Source organism: Ptychodera flava, chromosome 22 (genome assembly GCF_041260155.1).
Source record: "Ptychodera flava strain L36383 chromosome 22, AS_Pfla_20210202, whole genome shotgun sequence".
Classification (NCBI taxonomy): domain Eukaryota; kingdom Metazoa; phylum Hemichordata; class Enteropneusta; family Ptychoderidae; genus Ptychodera; species Ptychodera flava.
Window position 1 is genome coordinate 13,200,515 of NC_091949.1, and position 20,959 is coordinate 13,221,473.

At 37.9% G+C, this 20,959-nt stretch overlaps 2 protein-coding genes across 2 annotated transcripts; one reads left to right on the plus strand and one right to left on the minus strand.

Moving 5' to 3' along the window:
- The first annotated feature begins 5 nt into the window (after window positions 1-5).
- Window positions 6-10,185, plus strand: LOC139122717 (large ribosomal subunit protein uL1m-like). Its single transcript, XM_070688373.1, has 8 exons — window positions 6-311; window positions 3,664-3,805; window positions 4,088-4,364; window positions 5,126-5,206; window positions 5,648-5,831; window positions 7,942-8,042; window positions 8,796-8,877; window positions 9,455-10,185. Exons 1-8 carry the CDS (start codon window positions 287-289, stop codon window positions 9,574-9,576), a joined length of 1,014 nt encoding a protein of 337 aa, XP_070544474.1. The 5' UTR covers window positions 6-286; the 3' UTR covers window positions 9,577-10,185.
- Window positions 10,186-12,923: 2,738 nt separating this feature from the next.
- On the minus strand, window positions 12,924-18,750 carry LOC139122718 (dnaJ homolog subfamily C member 12-like). The gene is made up of 5 exons (XM_070688374.1): window positions 18,583-18,750; window positions 17,494-17,572; window positions 16,636-16,775; window positions 15,930-16,161; window positions 12,924-15,527 (listed from the first exon to the last, which is right to left on the minus strand). The coding sequence occupies exons 1-5, from the start codon at window positions 18,658-18,660 to the stop codon at window positions 15,436-15,438; spliced, it is 621 nt and encodes a 206-aa protein (XP_070544475.1). The 5' UTR covers window positions 18,661-18,750; the 3' UTR covers window positions 12,924-15,435.
- Between the last annotated feature and the right edge of the window lie 2,209 nt (window positions 18,751-20,959).

Here is a 20,959-nt window from a genome sequence, read left to right on the forward strand (position 1 = left end):
GTGTCAACATTCGGGGGTTCTCACAGGCTCGTACATGCACTTTTGGGAATTCAAAAGCTGGAGCTGTATGCGTTCGACATTTTAATCTTAAATTACGATATTCGATGGCATATAGATTTTATAAACGTAATTATACAACAAAATGGTTTGAAAAGACAGTAGCGACCGTATAAGACTTTCGTAATCGTGGTCAGAAATTAAGTATTTGTGATGTGACAAGTTTACAGGACGTTCTCCGTAAGATCGGATTCTTCCGATATCATTCGGCATAGTTCGACTAAGCAAGATGGCTGCCTCTGTAGGTGGTAAAGGTTAGTAGAAATACAGAATGTGACAACCGTTGTGGAGAGATTAGTAGTCACATCGCACATGATTGTACACAGATGAATGGATGCAAACATATCTCTTTTTGTTAGAGCTTGTCTGATTCACCCGGCGTTCAGTAACGTCTCGGAGCTGGACTGCATCCTTTAGATGTAGCAATAGCATGTACACAGCACGTACACATGTGCAGTACAGTATACTGTAGCTCTGCATGGCAGGGCTGTGTTTAACCGGCGTTATACGGCCTCCCACCACAGCCCTGCAGACTGATATAGAAAAAACCGCTGGTCCTCCTGCAGAATACGACATTAAACTGGTCCAATAATCATTTCCACTCAAGGGAATATATTACCAGGTCCATGGGACAATTGTGATTTACAAATTTAAGTAGGACCAACCTGAACCACTGATAATTTGTGGTGGTACCAGGTGTCCGGAATGGGTAAGCGTACCATGCTACACCCGTCAGGATTGGTCCCAAAATTGTCTAAATATTGTATGTAAAGATACAGGATATGAATCACTGTAATAAGTCAAAACTGGGAATGCTGTCGTTAATCATTTGAGTGACCGATATCTACCGTAAAACTTTGAAAGTCGTAACGAGTCTTTTAGTTGTGTATCCTTGTCTCAGTAATTTTGATGCCAATGAGCTGTGTCTCAGTTGAAAATCAGTGTAGGAATCACAAGCCCTACAATACAGAAATACAGCGGGCAGTTTCTCCGCCGAAAACAGTCGATTTTGAATCCAAAACTTGCATTGATCTTCGTTTTCGAGCACACCCTACTCGCCTAGGTACACAATGTGCCCAGCCGCGCTTGTTAACTCACGCAAAGCCTACTTTTCTCTCTCTATGCGAGGGAAGCGTTCGTATCCGCCGCCATTGTTAATCTCATTCAACCCATGAGCACTAGGGTGAAAACCAGCCTTGCTAACAAAAGAGCATCGCGATGTTGCACTCTGTAATAAATATTATTTCTAACCACCACTCAGCTATGTACAATCTACGATGATCATTTTCTGTTGACAAAATAATTTCCTTTTTTTCTCTTCAGGAGTTTTATATATTTCACAATTTTCTCTTGTTCCACTCCTCTCAGAACGTCGACTTTAGAAGCTCTATATCGCGCGATGCTCTTTTGTTAGCAAGGCTGGTTTTTGCCCGAGTGCCATGGGTTGAATGAGATTAACAATGGCGGCGGATACGAACGCTTCCCTCGCATAGAGAGAGAAAAATAGGCTTTGCGTAAGTTTACAAGTGCATCTGGGCACATCGTGTACCTAGGCGAGGTGGGTGTGCTTGAAAACGAAGATCAATGCAAGTTTTGGATTCAAAATCGGTTGTTTTCGGCGGAGAAACTGCCCGCCGTATTTCTGCTGGAGGACCAGCGGTTTTTTCTATATCAGTCTACAGGGCTGTGGTGGGAGGCCGTATAACGCCGGTAACACACAGCCCTGCCATGCAGAGCTAAGTATACTACTAGTATGTGTATAGATTTGCACGTGTGTACTGTGCATGTAATGACCATCACTAAAATTTTAGTAAATAGCACCTAGATGGATAGAGTGATATTAATAGTCACATTCCTCATGTTTGTACACGGTAGATCGGATGCACACATTTTTCATTGCGTTAAAACTTATCTCATTCAGTGGCCAGTGGTTCAGTGCCATCTCGGAGCTTGCAGCATCCTTCGATCTAGCACAGCAGTACACACGTGCAGTATTAGTATTGGTTGTACATGTGTGTGCATGTACCAGCTCACACTTCGCACCAAACCAGTACCCACACAACGTTGTCTCTTTGGCCCAAGCTTTACTTCCTACCAAAGCCATTTCGCCCAAAGTGCCAGCTCGTCCCAAAACCACCATGGGTCACAGTGCAAAGTTCTTACATGTAACTTGGACACATTACTGTGTCAAGACATCATTCTTCCCAAAACCAGAAAGGTTAGAAGTAGAAATAAAAGAGTAATGCAAATGTGCCAGCAAACTACGTTCATAGGTACAATACTACGCCCTGGAGCAATAGTGTAGCGAAGATGTCTGGCTATGACAGAACTGTCTCTCTACAAACTCTCTCTACAAACTATTGCCACCTTGTAAAGCTGAAAAATATCCATCAAGGCTCACAAAGACTTCATCACCTATCTATTCCACTACCAAAGTCCTGACAGGGAATACCAGGTCCTTTAAACCTGAAAGGCAATACTTTTACAGAAACTGACATTGCACAATTCTGCGCGATACACCTGAATCATAGCTTCTACCAGCCATATGCACATATAGGGATACATTACAGTGTTGTCATAGCCAGCCAATTTGCCACACACTGGGGCTACGATTGTACATGAGAACATGCACAAATCGTGATATTCTTTTACCATTTGTGGATTTTAGCTCACATTTGGTGTACCAATGTGAGGTTATCGTATAAGCTGAATCAGTTCATTTGCATCTGATTTGCATGTCTGTATGTCTGTATATTTGTGGGTATGTGCGGATGTATGTCCATCACACACAAAGGCTCCCATACCGCCAAAGCTACCATCTCAGTATTTGGTGTACAGGTAGATGCAGGGGTTGAGATGTGAATTTGTTCAAATGAACACATCAGTGTCAAAAATGTGCAAATGAGGTAAGAAAAAGTGAAATCCTGCAAATGTGCAGGAGGCATACCAGTGAGAAACCGGCCAACTCCACTGATCTTGACTCATTTCCTGTCATTGTTTATGAACTGTTACATATTAACAGACCTGCTGCAACCATAGACAGTAGATGGGGAAGACCGTTTATACTAAACTAAGAGGGGCTTGTTTCTGCTATGCATGTTGCTAAAGTTGACCTCCAGTACCTAAAGTTAAACCTTAATTACTTTTGTCATTCTAGATTTTCTGGTTTAAATATTTCTTGTTGTTTTTCTGGTTGTACTGTGCAGAAATCATTGCCATAACATCAACGTAGAATTTTCCTCCACTGAACAGATAGAAACAACATTTATTGTTGATCATTGGTAACCCATACTGGTATATACCAATTCTGATCAAATTTGAGCGACACCGTATAATTGCGGTATATTTTGAAGAATGCAATGTTTGTTGAAGCCAAAATGTCTTGGCACAGTAGTGCGTCCAAGTTGCATGTGGGCACTGGTGTTATGCAGGCCACAACTTCTCCAGTGATTTTAGATGGTGGGAAAACTGCCATCGAAAATCATCAGGACAAGTTAAAGGCTAGAGAACTGCAGCAACATAAACTGTTGAAACTTTGAAATTTGGCAAGAGTTTCACAGTAACTGATATCAGAGTTCTCACCATCTTTTTTTTCCCGTATTATAGTTCTTGTCCGGTGCCTGTCTACATGCATTCTGAGATCACACCGCTGCCTAAGATGGAATGTATGGACAGCCACATCACAGCCAATATTAAAAGTACATCCAACTTCATCCAAGCTCATTCATTGCAGACTCTATGCTACCAGGTCAGCTTCTATCTATCAGTGGGTTCAATTTAGCCAGACACCCGATAAATTGACTGGCTATTCACCAGTTTTAGCTGTTTTTCCCCCGAAATTTTCTCACTCTAGGAAGGTATATGTTTGTGAACTTCCCTCATTGCTTACAGTGGATATTGCTATTTGAAACAGTTTTGAACACCGTGATCTCTACTTTAAAGTTTAATTTCTCTTCCCTGTCCTATCTCTACGTTAAAGATTATGTGTTTAGGTCCAGGATTTTTACTTGTAAAAACATTGCTGTTGTAGTTCTTCAGAAAGTGAATCAAGTTCAGATTCAGATGCTGAAGAGGCGACAACAGAAGATATGCTGTCTCAGGCTTCCAGACCAACTGGTTATATGGCCTGGCACCCGGTAGATGATGTGTATATGTTGAATCATTACCCACCAAGACTTCTTACTCTAGATGAGGCTCTTGAGAAGCTGCGGAAGAAATCAGAATGGGCTTTCTGCAGGAAAGCAAGTAAATATTCCGACAGAACAGTTACAGTGAATTTAAAGCTTGATATGAAACTGGAAAAGAAAGTAAGTATGAAATTATTTTGGGGTAGAAATTATTGTCAGGTTCCACAGTGTCTAGTTTGTAGACATCATCAAGTCAGCATTCAAAATGTCTATATTCCAAAGTGGCTCATTGATAGATATCACCAAGTCAACTTTCAAAATATCTTAGTTGTTCAATATGTTGAGATTTCGACGTAACGGTGTTTTTTAGACAATATTGGTAGGTCGGTATTCCACATTGACAATATTTTGTAAGAACAAGAAGCCATCATGATGTCAGTATTCCAAAATAACTACATTTATATGTACATGTGAAACATATAGAAAGACAATGAGCCACCAGTTATTTTTGTGTGAATTTTAAGTGTTCACACAGCGTTATCGTCTCTTTCCTCTCCAATAAAGTTCAACATTGTCTTCTCATTTTTTGACATTTTCTGTTATCAAGAAAGCAAACAGATCTCCAAAAATGTACCCTGCAGCACCGTCCCCTATTAATACAGTGCCAGTTGTGCAATATTTAAACTGTAATGGTTCGACATGGATTATAGTGAACCATTAAAAATATGCAGGTTTTATGTGCTTATTTATTTGCCTTTACCATTATCTTCATGTCCTATTTTCACATTGCACTTTGGTATTTCAAAACGTTGACATTTACAGACGTATGCTACCATCATGAAAGTGGAATGTTAATTCTGTCTTTCTAGAGTGGCTTTACAAATAAATTATAGGGTATTCTTTCTGATTTCTCGTAATGAATTCATTCTGTTTTTCCACAGAAAAAAGTTGATATCTTCCAAAATATTGTAATACTTCCACATCCATTCAAAGAAGACAACAAAGTTCTCTGTTTTACAAAGGTTAGTCTGCATTTTCTAAAGTTTTGTAAACAAACAGTCATTTCAATAAAATTTCTTAAACATTTGTCTGAGTCAGATAAAACTACTTTATTTGTGATGAATTAAAAAAAAGTTGGTTTTCTGCACATATGTACTAGAGAGAGGATTTTCAATATGTTTCCAGTTTGCTTGATTCCAGATTATGTCTCAGTCGTCTGTTTAATATGCAAAAACTTTTGAATTTTGTTTTAAAGTTTTAACTAGTCTTTTCAGATACATGTATAGGAATTATGAAGTCGTATTTTTTGATAATATGACAAACACCAAACTCTTCTGTTACATATCTGTGCAAAAGACACAAATTTGTCTTAATAATGCATGCATGCTGCAAAAAATAGATGAACCTTGTTAGATTCAGCCTTGTTTATGGAACCTTGTTTTCTTTCCTGTCAATTATTTCAGACTGCATCAGATGCAGACGTAGCCAAAGACTGTGGTGCTGATATTGTTGGCGGTAGTGAACTCATAGATGATATTCTCAAGAGGAAATTTGACTATGACCACTGTGTTGCCACCCCAGATATCATGTCTGATATATCTTCCTTGAAGAGAATGCTCAGAAAAAAATTCCCCAACTCAAGACGACGTAAGCTTTATAGACTTATTAAAGCTTTATTAAGGTAGAACGTGCCTCAGAGACATAAATGAGGACTCTCAAACTTTTACAATATTCTTTTAGCCTACCACTTGTGGGGGCTCATTTTGAAGCTTATGGAATAAATAAAGTTTTAACTTGCTTAATTTTGTGAAAATTAGGAATTTATTTTCCCCATAGAGATAACACAGGGATGGCAGCCATTTTGAATTTCAAATATTGGCAAATATTGGGTTATTTGTTTCCCTATAACCATAATTGGCTTGGTGGCCCCGATTTTTATTAGCTCATATTTAGTTTTGTATATAAATACCAAAAAGAGCTTATATGATGAGTCGGTAGCGTCTGTATGTCTGTATATTTGTGGGTATGTATGTGCAGATGTATGTCCGTCACACACAAAGGCTCCCATACCGCCAGAGCTACCATCTCAGTATTTGGTGTACAGGTAGATGCAGGGGTTGAGATGTGAATTTGTTCAAATGAACACATCAGTGTCAAAAATGTGCAAATGAGGTAAGAAAAAGGGAAATCCTGCAAATGTGCAGGAGTGATGGCATGCCAGTAAGAAACAGGCCAACTCCACTGATCTTGAGTCATTTCCTGTCATTGTTTATGAACTGTTACATATTAACAGACCTACTCAAACCATAGACAGTAGAGGGGGGGGGGGGGGGGAAGACCGTCTATGGTCAAACTAAGAGGGGCTTGTTTCTGCTATGCATGTTGCTAAAGTTGACCTCCAGTACCTAAAGTTTCAGACCTTAATTACTTTTGTCATTCTTGTTTTACTGGTTTAAATATTTCTTTTTGTTTTTCTGGTTGTACTGTGCAGAAATCATTGTCATAACATCAACGTAGAATTTTCCTCCACTGAACAGATAGAAACAACATTTATTGTTGATCATTGGTAACCCATACTGGTATATACCAATTCTGATCAAATTTGAGCGACACCGTATAATTGCGGTATTTTTCTCAATTTCGAAAGAAAATGGTTGAAAGTTTGCTTGAGAAAGGTTTGAGTAAGTTGTTCATTTTTGAGGCACGAACTTCCTTGCCTGTTTCACAGATTGTGTCCTTGTAACATTCAGAAAATGTGCATATTCTTTGCACTGCTGCATTTCCCTGAGAGTCACAAACATGTCAAACTTTTTGATCAGTATAGGGAGCAGTCAATCATTACTGCAGGGGTGGGCTAGAAAAATGTGAGGTAGCTTAGCTCAAATGTGCATTGTACAAAAAGAGTTATATCTTCACTCCTGCTACTGAGTGGGGTCGCTATTTTGTGAGAGTCAACCATTGGAACAACAAATAGAAAAAATGTTTACTGTAAACATTTTAACATTTTTATCTATTAAAGTTAAATTCTCTCACCCCTCTGCAACGATCCGGCCGCCCCTATTAAGCATTGGAGTTTACCATACTGTGGTAGTTATCAGAAATTTTTTAGGCTATGTTGTGCATTGAAAGATCCTTCATTACTTAAGTTAACTACAATTCTTTCATTCCAGAATATGTAATAATATTATTTGTAGTTGATAGAAAGATAAATCTCTTTGTAGTCCTATGGACCAGAAGCTGTAACTTTTAAGTATTATTTCCCCTACTTTTTTATTGTATGCCAATTGCAAAGTCTTGTTCTACTCCCCAAAGCATGTCTGAACACCGACTAAGCTTTCCAACATAGTGCAATGTTTTCCCCAGAGTAATTAAAGCATAGTGGCCATTTCTCTTTAATCTTGGTAAAACAACAGAAATCATTAACATAACAGTTATTTGTATTGTTGTGCAAATTAGTCGCTATGCTATAAGAGAAATTCCTAGGGTGAACACTGCATCGTCCGTAGGCTAAGTGTAGGATACTTTGTGATTGATTATGCTTGAATTCTGGTCTGGCCTAGAATTCACTTGTCAACAATAATAATGCAGTCTACATATGGACAAATAAAAATGATGACAGCTATTTTCCCTTTAATCCTTTCAGGCCTGAACCCCTACATATAGGGATAGCTCTGGTAAGTTACCAGAATGTCAGGCCTGAGAGAGTTAAGCTTTTCAGCTTTCACTTGAATTTATTTTTCATTTTGTATCCTGACAGAATCTGTTAGCAGGGACATTGCAGGAATGATACACCTTTACAAGAAAGGGCAGCTGTTTAAATGCTGGAAGCCACACTTTGTGAATGTTGCAGTTGGTAAGGTGAGTCAGTTTTAAGCTTTATCCTGCAATCAGTGAAATGCGTTTCAAGACATGCCATAGAAATGCTGTCTTAGCAATCAGAATTTCCAGTGAGTATTAGAATTACAAAGGAGCATCAATTATTTCAGTAATGTATTATTTTCCTACAATAGATTATTACTCTTAAAATAGAAACATCCTATCAAGACAAAAAGTGTCATCTTTAGTGCGTATAGATGAAGAAAACATTAGTATGGCAAAGTCAGCGAGTTTGACATCAAACTTTCTCCATTGCTCCCCCTAATTGCAAGTTTGAAATTCAAAAAATCAAATGATGAATTATAATTTGAACAACCTAAAATTATGATAAATTGCTGATTATTCAAATTTCTGTCAGGTTTTCGATCAATAAACATTTAAAGATAAAATCTGAGTAGTGACCGAGTACCCTGTATATCCACATTTTCCATGGCTTAACTGTGGTATATACCCGTAGGAGTTAGTGTGAATTTACACATGATTATCAAAATACAGTTACACCCCTCTCACAGAACACATCAATTTTCCTCTGTCACATACACACATGTATCTGTGCATACACCGAATAAATGTTGAACAAACTGTCATATCCCTTGATACCCATAAATGCTGTGAACAATATGATAAGGCATTGTTAATACATACATTGTACATTGCAATGCACATCTTGTTTTGAAATTGTTTCAGCCCACTCAGGAACTGGAATTTAACAATTTTTTGACCTTTCCATTTCAGTTGAGCCAACCCAATGAACATATCGCAGAAAACATCAAAACTTTGATCCATGCTGTGAGTGAACAGAAACCAGCCAAACACTGTAAGTAGATTATAAGACCGGTTAAGCAGTTAACCCACAGCAACAGTGTGTTCTGTATCAGATATATATGTATTGTGAAACGCTTGTAACAGATGTATCGGGCAAAATCCCATCCTATGCTCAACGTATATTTTACATATATATAATACATGTAAAATGAAATGTACATATTTGTTTATGCAAATATGCAGAGCAGATTATAAGAACTCATTATTTTTTGTGAATATTCATTAGTACAGCATTGTTTACAGTCTGTAGCAAACACAACTTCACTTTCCCTGTCAAAATGCTTAGTAAAGAAAGAGGGAATCGATGTAGTTTACTAAGTCTTGTTTTTCCTCTGTGGCTCTATTGTTCTCTATCTGTCAATAGCATTGACATTTTATGTTAAAACTAACTATACAGAACAAGTTATTTTTAGTAACTAAATGCACGGGAAGACTCTTAAATTTTACTAAGAGTAACTCAGCTAATGGACCAGTCATGTATCAGAGTCTTCTTCTGTGAAGAGGTCAACGATCTCCCCAGAGGTCATGACCTTGCTGACTGGTTGCCTGTTACTCTTGTCTCTTTTCAGGGCCATTTGTCACACGAGTGGTGTTGACAGCATTTCTGCTGGATGGTTACCGGATAGAATTTGAACACTTTTTGCCGGTAGCTGATGAAGATGCTCTTGGTCTTGAGGAGGTTAAACTGTAATATGTGCTTCTTACCTCATTTCCAGGCACCGTCCCTCCTCCCCACAGCTCCCCACACTGGTGTGTTCCATGCGTTTTGGAAGGAAGCCAGAGCCGAGGTTTGTCAACAAGCATTGTGACAGCACACAAGGTCTTGTTTGACATGTAGAAACATGACATGTGAAAATAGTGTGCATGATAGATAATACTTTCAGTTCCTCTTCTTCAACTTCTGACCAGAACGAGGTACATGTATATAAACCATCATTAACCTCCAAACTGTGTTCCATCGATAGTCTGTTTCTGTTGACTCTAGGTCACATAACAACACATAATCGTGAATGTACAAGGTCTGCATCAATTTGAGAATTGGCCCCATGAGGTCAATGACCTCTGACCTCTGTACGATGCTCTGTCAGACTTGTATACCAAGTGTTTCCATCGCACACTTCTTAAGTATGGAACTTTCATGACTTTTACATCTGTAAGGGGGAACGAATCCATAGCTGAACAATGGAAGTTCAAGTGTGGGGTTCTGATAAATGACTGAATTCTGTGTTCATTGATGAACATTTCTGAGTTTGTACCATAAGAACATGTAGAAATAAATATTTTATTCACAGTAAACAAAGTGTAACTTTGTGTGTTTGTTGTTAAGGAGTATGGTCTGATTTGTAAAAGTAATTTAACAGTGAACATGCCAGGTTTCTGAACATTCCTTTTCATTTCGTCTGCTTGCAAAATATTCAAAACTTCATATTTAAAGGTAAGGGGTCATCCCATCTGAGGCTGTGCAATTTTCTAAGAAAAGATTGCCTCTTCCCGGAAATTGGCAATGAATATGTTGAGCAAATATGAAGCAAATTCAGCATTTGATAGTTCACTTTTGTAGCTTTCCAATCACTGCAAAAATTTGCCAAATTAATAAACTTTGGCTGCGTCCCTTTATTTATATGAAGCTTCTGGTGCGGTCATGCGTTTCAGTAGGGTTGCCTATTTATAATTCAAAAGGGTGTACCGTGTTGGGAATTGCATAGCAACAGGCTTGTTTTGTGGGTCCCATATGCAAAGCTGCAGGCAGGGTAACCCCTGTCCTTTAACTGATCTTTGTTCACCCAATTCTTTCCTTGGGCCAAATCGGGCTAGTGTACCAGGGCATTGTTAATGCAAAGAGAGAATTGCCCAGAGATTGTGACTACAGTCGCTGCCTTCTTTTAGTGAAAAGTCTATACCTTACTGGGTACATAAACACATCTGCGATGAGAACATGACAGATGTGTTGGTTTGCACACTGTTAGTAAGATTATAGTTTGGACATTCAAGTATATCCAGTGTTTGCACTTAGCTGAACACATCCGAACTTGATTTAGGCCAGCTTATTTTGTGCCAACTTTACACCTACAGGCTCTGTGAATTGCTCATTTTTCCATGTGTCCATCAAATGGAATTTATGCACAACATGTATTTGAGAAAAATTTACCTCCCTATGTATTCGATTGGATTCAGAGATGACACGCATGGACTTATGGTATTTGCTTGACAGAAGAATTAACTTGAGCTGTATAGTCGTATCATGCTGTGGTATGAATGAGATAATGGAAAAGTATGTTTGAATAGTATTGTAAAATGCAAGACAATTTAAAAGGGAAGCACTCTTCAGGAACTTGTATTAATAATGTTGGTGGATCATCAAGCCACTGTGTGTGCTGAATTTCATTGACACAGCTGTGAGCAGCGGATGTATAAGAATAAAACATGAGGATACAAGAAGATAGTCTTTTGGTCTTAGAAAGATTTTTTGGTATACAGGTTTTGATTTCTGGGCAATCAACTTACCTACATGGATAACTGCATACACACTTACAGCATGAAATTTCAGTTCATAATTTTATTGCATGGTGATGCTGGGACTATAGTACAAGTGTTCTGGAATTTGTCAGTCATTTTTCATGAGTCCAAATGACATTTCCATTTGTTAGCTCTGTTGTCAGTGAAAAGGAGCTTTAACTTTTTGCATTTAAAGCTTCTTGAAGACAACCAGTCCAATTAATTTTATGTGTGGTATATATAGGTCCTTAGGGTTTACTTTAAATCAGGTTTGTCCAAAGTGTGATGAATACACAACTTTTATTGTCAAGGCAAGTTTTGGTGAAAAATCTTTCAAACCTCTGGTCAGAAACAGGTATTTGGTATGCATGCTCCAAGGGATGACTTAATTGAGATTTGTCCAAATTACGATGAAATCTTCAATTTTGTATTTTTGAAGATTTTTTGGGGGCAATTTTTCTTTGAAACTATTTATCCAATAGTTATCAAATTTGGTTTGTAAATTCCTAGGAATAAACCTCTTTCACTTTTGTTCAAGTGGTGATGAAATTTGCATGTTCAAATTTTTGGGGTTAATTTTCTCATTTTTGGTCAAAACCTGGCTTTCACTCTCACTGGTTTTACTGCAGTGAAATACTATACACAACTTCTTTATGGGAATAAACTTAAGTTATCAATGAGCATAACATTTGCATATTCAAATTTTCCACATTGTTTATTTTATGCTCCTCTGAAATTGTCCAACATTTGGTTAATAACTAAGCAGGGATGACCTCATTGAGTTTTCTTTAAAATGATGAAATTTGCATTTACAAATTTTTGAGGCTAGTTTTCTCTTTTTTGCCAAAACTTTCTTTAGTATCACTGGAGCTTTAAAATTCAATAGTTACCTTCTTCAGGATACACGGTTAATGTCATGATCATAATCACATTTGTTTATTATTTGGCATTAGTAATTACAAGTTTTCTTCAGTACATCGTTCATCATGCTACAAGCAAATACCACAATCGATAGTCTGCACAACATTACAAATCAGAATGTGTATCTGGAGGTAGCTCACTTTCCCACACAATGGGACGACTCAATATTTGATTAATCTGCATCAAAGAAAAATGGCAATTTTCTCTAACCATGTCAGTTTTGTTTGAATTTAATTTTGATTCGCTATGCAGTGATGTTACAATTGTTTTCACAAAAACCAACAGTGGCACTTTATTGGCCGCAAGCTCGCTTGTTGATAATCTAGGATGGTTATTGTTCAAGCACATAATTTGTACAGCAAAATAGTTTGAATGAATGCTTTGAGAATATGATGACTGTCAATCAATACTCTCCAGTACAATGGTGAAAATCATGTTGAATTCACCAGGAGCTGCTGTACTGATTTTGTAAGTATAAATGTATTCTAATGGAATCTTGTATATGTGCCTTCTCATCTCAAAATTACAACAAGTTTTATGTGTTGCTGTTGCTCCGACATATATACCTGTCTAAACAAACCATGACTCAGTGCAAATTTGAGAAAATGGACATGAAAGGTGATGCTTTATCTGTTTCTATTTTATTGTCCCAGATAGAGAGACAACAATATACAGTACACAAAATATGTACACATCATTTCTGAAGATTTAACGATCTTGATTCAAGTTAAAATGCCAGAAGAGTTCCTGTAATTATACACGTACATTCATATAATTCACTTTGTTCCAGTATTTGTCATTTTTTGGTTTCACTGTACCACAGGCAGTATCATCACAATTATCTGGCAAGGTAAAAAACAGTTCACTAATCAATCATTGTGACATTTTACTGGTTATTATAAAACTACTGTATATACAACGATATGGAAGATATCTAATGACATCATTGACTGCAAAATCCTGACCCACTGGAACTTTTAGATATTTCCATACTGGCTGCTCCTTTTCATATGGTCCCCTTTTCAGTGAGGCAAAGCGTGACAATCACTGTTTCACAGTAATTGGGGTTACCCATAATGCAATATGATACAGCACTGTGTGCAAGCAAAACAAGGATAAAAGGAATTCAGCTTTAAAATACAGATGTAGCAGAACAAATGAAACTAAAATCAATATTTGTTTATCATAGATATTCCCATATAATGTGTTAACTGATAGTACAGTTCCTCTGTAGTCATTCAAGCACTGCATATATCAAGTAACAAGTTCACAACAATTGGGGGCTTACTATTTCACTTGTACAATCATTTGCTTACTTCTACGCATTCAAGCAGTGTCAATGTATCAACTCTCACTTCCACAATTTCCAAAACAAACCATGAATCTGTTGATTTGACTTTGTTATCTGGGGTCAGATAGATAGATCAACTTTGATTTTAACGGCAGTTTCTGTATTGCATATTACCATGGCAACAGCTTCATGGAAGTGTGAAAGGTCTGTAGCAGTATACAGTTTCTATACAAACATCATTAGTGGTTGTATCTGAAAGAAATATCTCAGTAGATTGCGGTGATAACCACGGCACTGATAGTGCTCACTTGTATCAATATTGAAGATAACAGTTTCAACTCAACTTGTAATCTCATATATTAAGAGGATGTATTCAAACAGCAACTACATGTGAGTACATTTGAAGGTAGTTATCTTCTACTCTGACTAGCTTCTACCATCCTCCGCTGTACATCAAGAATACCGCCTCCTGTAAATATGTACACTTGACAAAATGATGTGAATGACCCCTTTAAGGTGTTAAATCTGCACACTCAGTAATGTGATGTCAATGACCTGCCGGACAGTGTCTACTTGAACGAATAATCTCTCAATTTTGCATTTTACCCATTCTCCAACCTATCATTTATCACAATACGCTGCACCACTTTGTTCAGAATGGTATGGTTGGGCCCAATACACAATGAGTTAGGGTAACAGGGTCCAATGGTGATACATGTATTTCTAACATGACTATTCACTGTATCATAGTAATTCGGCATTCAAGCATGTAAAGTTATTATATACTGACGGGTAAACTCATCATTATCAAATAAAAACACTCTTCTGGTAACACAGAATTTGAAAACTGTATTTTGGGTGTAATGGGTACAGTAATATTGCTGGAACCAAAGTGCTATATTTATGTGAAGAAAGCATGGATGTTTCAGTGATGAAGCCATGAGAAACTTAGACTTCTTGCAACTGTAGAGACTAGAGTGACAGTATTCAGCCTTTGTGACTTGATGAAACAGCAAGGTTGGCAAGTAATTGGAACAAGTATTACTGATGAATAAAAGAGTACCGTCAACACAAGGACGTAACATTTGACTCTTGTGGAAGCAGTCATCTGACGTCATACGTGAAATTCTAATGTGTACCACATAAATTGAATAATGTATGCTCTTCACAGGATTAAATAACCAATGTAAGTACAACATAGTTCTTAAATTCAATTAAGCTAGTAACCATATTGATCAAAGGTTCATGAAGGATGTATTGCTGCACATATAGGTTGTAGCATTTCTGAGTTGTGACACTGTGACCTTCACCATACACTCACTGGGATGTCTTGAGTACATTAGATCACTGTAATAAAGCAAACTTTGAGTGGCGAACTTGGCGATGCCATTTATCATTGTTTCCAGGACATGAGTCACAGTTGTCATGGTAACATAGGAAACAAAACCATAGCAACAATCATGCGGTGGAACTATTGCACATACTCAAATGTTACTTGTTCCGTGTGGTAATTCTGGTTGCCTTGACGACTAATATGGAGTAAGAGTTTCTCTCCTCTCATCTTTGTGGGAGGTGTGACCTTTGACATTTTAAATTATCTGGTGGCTTCAAGGAAATTTCGCCATTTTCTCATGCTTGATTGCATTGTTTATGATGAATTAGGATCACACACACTCTGAGGTCACTCAAGGTCATTTCATGACTACATATACAAATTATTGCGTTTGAAATCTGCAGACAGCATACAATACATATATGCTCTAGTATCAAATGTGGTTGGAGGAAAAAAAACATAGCAAGGCTTTGTGATCCAGAAACCAGAACACGGAGTCAGATATCATCTTATATTTCATAATTACGGAATTTACGCAGGGTTTCACTCGGCGGGTTAGTTGACCAGGATTCGTCTCTCCATCCCCATTGCTGGGAAGTACCTAGAATCAAATCAAATCATATCTTATCAGTATCTTTAATCACATGACAATAACAGTATATCATGACAATGTCGTCTGTGCATCAGAGTTTACCAGGCTAGACTACAAAATGATAGGATAGAAACATTGAAAACTTACGTCCCGCTGCCTCATCAAACTTTCCTTATGTAGATTTTGCATCATTTTAATTTAGTTACTCATAAAATTGACTCATTTGTTTCAGTGTATGTTAAACAAACTTACCCATGAGTAATTTTTGAATTATGGAGGGACAGCTTTTATTTTCAGTGAATACTGCACTATAGGAAGGGAAGTAGACTTTGTCTTAGGTTTTATAAATGTAGATGTGAAAACTTAGGGCACTTCTGCATTGTAAAGCAAACCATAAATTGTTCTGTTTACCTATATGGGAGGCTGAACTCCCTTTGAAAGAAAAATGTTCTAATTGAGGTTGCCTGGAGACAGATTCATTGGTTGGTGGCTTCTCAACTCCAGTGCTACAATCCCTTTTGACATCTTGGCTTGAACTGGAGGCTGCTCCCTGACTTCCTTCCTTATGCGTTGTTGTCTCAGTCTCCACAGGATGGTGTTCAAGCATCGGCTCTTTCCTTTTCTTCATGGCCCAATGCATGGACTACAAAAGACGATAGAGTACTGGGCTAGAAATCAAGTATGGAAATGCCAGTACCTCAAACTATCACACAGCACAAAAGACAAAGAGGTACTTCCAAACAATAAAAAAGATTTCAATTTCCTTGATGAGTAAACTGACTCAAAAGTTATGGGTGCATTGAAGAAAGCTGATAAACAATACTTGCAATGTTGATACAGGTAAAAATGCTGTAGCCTAGTCCTTTCAAACTACAGATGTCCTGTACAATGAAAATTGAAATGAACTATCTCATGGAAAGAGCCGTCCATGGTTATTGACTTCATGATGGCTAGCTCAAACAGTTGCCTCTACATGAACAAGTAAAATCACCTTCTGAACAGCACAATTTTTACATCACTATTACGGTGAGGTGAACTTTACGAAAAGGCATGGCAGATTAACACATCTATAAAAGTACAGCTCGGACACTTTTCAACATTGACTGTAGTCACTTACGATGTGGACATTTTTCCTCATGTGAACCCATTGGTCATACGGGACAGCCAGACCACTTCGACGCCATGTGTCATACACCTTTCTGCTTTCTTCATTTGTTAATACATCTTTGGCCCTTTGGAGAAGATGAAACTGATGTTCTGTGTACAAACAAACAAAGCTGTTTCAGTGCAGGGTTAAATGTAGCATCTTATTACAACCTCTCTCTCTCTCAGTCACATTTTGGAACCACACATTCTACAAACTAGCACCTTCCACACACGTCTCCAATTTGACAAATCAAATTGTAGTCAGCAGAACATTAAAGTCAAAGGGATTATGAAACTTTCCTGAAGGCAACAACTACATATTTTAACGTGTTTCAAACAGGAATATATGGTTTGTAAAACGGGATAACATTGATGCAATGATCATATACATTCTGATTATCTTTCCAAAGTATTTTCCTTTAGTATGCTACCAAGTATCTTCACAGTATATTCACAAATACTGCATTATTATCAGTACCTTTTTCAGTATATGGACTCATGTATTTTGGCCTTCATTGTGTTGTTCTGCAGTCAAATTTCAAGTGACTGACGTCAGGCATTTGACTTGTGGGAACCCTGATCATACTGATTCAGATTTCTAACAGAATGACTACCGGCTACAACACCACTTTGTATCAATAGAAAGGCACAGGAGAGAGTTCACATAATTGACAGAAATATACCGTCAAAACTGCAGAATGACTGACATACAATGGATAAACTGGCCAACAGAAAAGCTGGTGTCTTTCCATGGAACATTGTACTTCATTGTCTGAGTTGGAGAATGTTCTGATTCTTTCATCTTAGAAGTTCTAAGAATTGTCTCTACCTTTCTCAGGATCATCAGGATTTTTATCCGGATGGCAGGCTAACACTCTGGCTCTGTATTCAGCATTTATTTGATCTGTCTGGAAAAATTAGAAACACATGGACAAATGGGGGATTAGAATTAAAAAATGAAAATACACTGAGAACATTTGTAAAGATTGAGATGGTAGTGATGATGATGATGATGATGATGATGATGGCGATGGCGATGGTGTTGCTGATGATGAAGATACAACAAGGGCTAACAACTCAAGAGCCATGAGATTCCAAAAGTGCAGCTGTGGTTGGATGGTTGGCTCCGGAACCCCACCAAAAAGAAACCAAGTTACTCGAAAGATGGTTTCGTGCCCTCTACTGATGGAAATAATTTTACGTAAGAATGGCTTAAAAACCACACTGTTACTGTAAATGGCGTTTACAAATTATAATGAAAGATTAAAATGTAGTAATTCGTCCATAGACCCTCTAGAACTTCGCGATGAGAGCCAAACAATCCAAAAGCGGCGCCTCTGCCAACAACTTTTCCGAAGATTTTGTGAGGTAGGGCATAAAGGTAGGGCATTTGTTGTATGTATTGATTCGAGCCCCGATGGAAATTACTCATTGAGTAACTCGGCCGCTGGGCTTTCCCCATCAGGGCTAAAGTTTCCTTTCGACAAACATACGAAGATCTTGTCACTGTCTCGAGCAAATGAGATCCCCGTGAAGGTTGAGAATGGCCTCAGACTCAGAGAGGAGTTGGTCGGGCCGAGGGAGGTAGTAGAGGTCCATGGTCGGGTCGGGCCGAGGGGAGGGGAAATCGATTTCTCCAACCAGGCCCACAATCACACAGAAGTTTGATGGCAGCGGAGAGATCGAGATAGAATATGGCAGCTTATAATAAGACCCCAGCGTAGCTGCAGTACTTGTACTGTAGCTAGAGGTTTTGCTCTCTACTACCTCCATGGCCTGAGTATGTGGGCGGGACGGCAAAAATCCGTCCGACCCTCATACCGAGGCAAAACCTAGAGCTGCAGTACATGTACCCCAGCCAGCTCCAGCGCTGCAGTAACTTCACAGCGATTATCATTTCAAGACTATTTATTCTTACCGTTGATAATTCATCACATCCTAGTATCTTGTAGAAATCATCTTCATCTTTAGGTTTGTAATCCAATACACTGTCCATGTTCAAGAGAATCCATCCAGTGCGCTAGTGCAGTCATGGAAGTGCGTGCAGTCGACAGGCTTCGAAACCGGAAACTGTGGGCACGTAAAAATCAACCTGTCAATGGAAATGTTTTAGCCAATCAGAGGCCCTGTTACATTGTAGTTATCGTAGAGGTTGTATATCTTTATGAATTGAAGTGCGTCATCGCAACATGTAACTAGATTGCTGTTTCCTGTACTACCCCCGCACTAACCTTTTCAGAAGGGGTCGTAGAAGCATCGTTTGAGAAGTGTAGATTTAACTTCCATTGTTGATAATGCCGAAGCAAGTGCAACTTGCAAGTAGGGCTAAAGAGCCGAATGATTAACATTTTTAATAATATGCTTTCTAATGTTAACAAGAAATTATGGTTTAGGCCTACACGCAGGTAGCCTAAAGCGTATTTTGAACGAAAATTAATAAAAAATCATCATGGATCTAGCGTTAGTCCTCGTTGTAAAAACTGCTGACTGTATTTATCGAACCAATCATGGACTTCAAACAAGCCATCTTCTTGAAACTAAAAGTCGACAAGTAAGAAAAGTTATGATATTTCGGTGTATTGTGTAACTGCAGCGACAAAATATACCTCAACAACAAGCAAAGTCAACAACATTCAGAAGTAAATAACGTTTAAAATTAATGCGCCTCGGAAAACACCAGGAAAGCCTGGTTTGATCCCATAAAAGCTAGCTAAATTTATAAGGTGAGGGGACTCTGAAACTTATCAAACTAATCCGACAAACCCGTGGCCTTCTGTCTGTTTGTCTGCCTGCATATTTATGTGATTTCTATAATGCTCGTGCAGATTTACCTGGAGTAATATAGTGTGGAGATCATATCACTGATTTGAACAATATGAAAAATTTTCATCGTGGTCGCCCTATTCTTGACCAAACTGATTTGAAATATTTAACACGCTAGGCCATAATGTTACAAGGAAGCAAAGTGTTTATTGTAGATTGCCATCGTTTAATATTAGTAGGCATACAAACAAACATCCGGCAACATGTTTTATAAATACAATGTTTTGATAAAACCATGCATGATTTAAACAGGCAATGGCATGTAGATTGGGTCCGTGGCTAATGGCGGCCAAGTAAATTTCTAATATTTCCTGAAATCGGCCGCAATTATCCACGGACTAGATTGGCGTATCAATTCTCTTATAGTTAGCGGTAAAATATGTTATGCGTATCATCAAATCGCGACATGAGACTTGCAAGAATCCATACTTAGTAATTGTTTGGTCTTTCTTTTCTGACGTTTACGAAAAGTGAAAACCTATTGAGGTCGATCACATTAACAGCCAGCTCTACCGGTCAGATATCTTACGAAACGGCAAATTCGATTGGCTCTTAGAATTAGGTCACGGTATATGAGCAAGAAGCTAAGCCTGGTAACATACAAATTGTGGTATCATTTTGATCGTCCAATACTTGTCAATCACAAATATGCGCTTTTACACGCAATTTGGCAGATAAGGCACACTCAGACGTTTCATACGAACACAGACCCCAAATCATCGCGTTCACCCAACTCAAACATTCACACAAATCACAGACTTGAACCAATTCTGAAACAAAATATCGCCATCCATGTAAGATGACGCATGGGTTATGTACATCATTGAGGCCCTATTAGATGAGCAAATATACATTGGTTACAAATGCTAAATATAATTAAGGAATGAAATGATGAGACTTTGTCATGTCAAAATTTTGGCTAGAAACTGTATAGATCTGTTACCAATAAGTAATGGGCTGTAGTAATTGGGTTTTATGTAAAGAAATTGGAAGTCAATATCACACAAGTTGGCATAATTAAATTGCGAACAGGCCAATATTATACAAGTTGATATATGCCTTCAAGAATCACATGGTTTTGGACTGATGTAAATTACACGAATATAATTTAATTTGCAGATTTGATAAAAAAATTGCACCTAATCAAATAACCCACTGTTGAAAGTAAGGAACTGCAAAAAATGGATATAAAAATGCCACCCTTGCGGTCCATAAGGTGTCATTAAGTAGGATGTGTCATGAAGCAAATTATTAATATTACTCGGCACAGATTTATGAGATTATCGGCTGAGATTTTAGCTCAATGAGATAAAGATATGTTCTGTTAAAACTCGCTCTTTACCTTACGGACACGGGTTTTTAAATCAGATATTGATGTTTACCTATGTTGTTTATCCAGCCGAAAAAAAACAAACAAAAAAAAGCACATAAAATCATTCAATATGATAACAAACGCTTTATTATCCCGGCTT

Bases quoted from the DNA above. Each gene is read 5' to 3' on its own strand.
- LOC139122717 (XM_070688373.1), top strand. From the start codon at position 287: ATGGCTGCCTCTGTAGGTGGTAAAG. The intron at 3,806-4,087 runs GTCAGCTTCTAT...TTGCTGTTGTAG, and splicing joins TGCAGACTCTATGCTACCAG to TTCTTCAGAAAGTGAATCAA. The intron at 5,207-5,647 runs GTTAGTCTGCAT...CAATTATTTCAG, and splicing joins AAGTTCTCTGTTTTACAAAG to ACTGCATCAGATGCAGACGT.
- LOC139122718 (XM_070688374.1), bottom strand. From the start codon at position 18,660: ATGGACAGTGTATTGGATTACAAACCTAAAGATGAAGATGATTTCTAC. The intron at 17,573-18,582 runs GTAAGAATAAAT...TAATTTTTCCAG, and splicing joins GATGTGATGAATTATCAACG to ACAGATCAAATAAATGCTGA. The intron at 16,776-17,493 runs GTAGAGACAATT...GTTTGTACACAG, and splicing joins TCCTGATGATCCTGAGAAAG to AACATCAGTTTCATCTTCTC.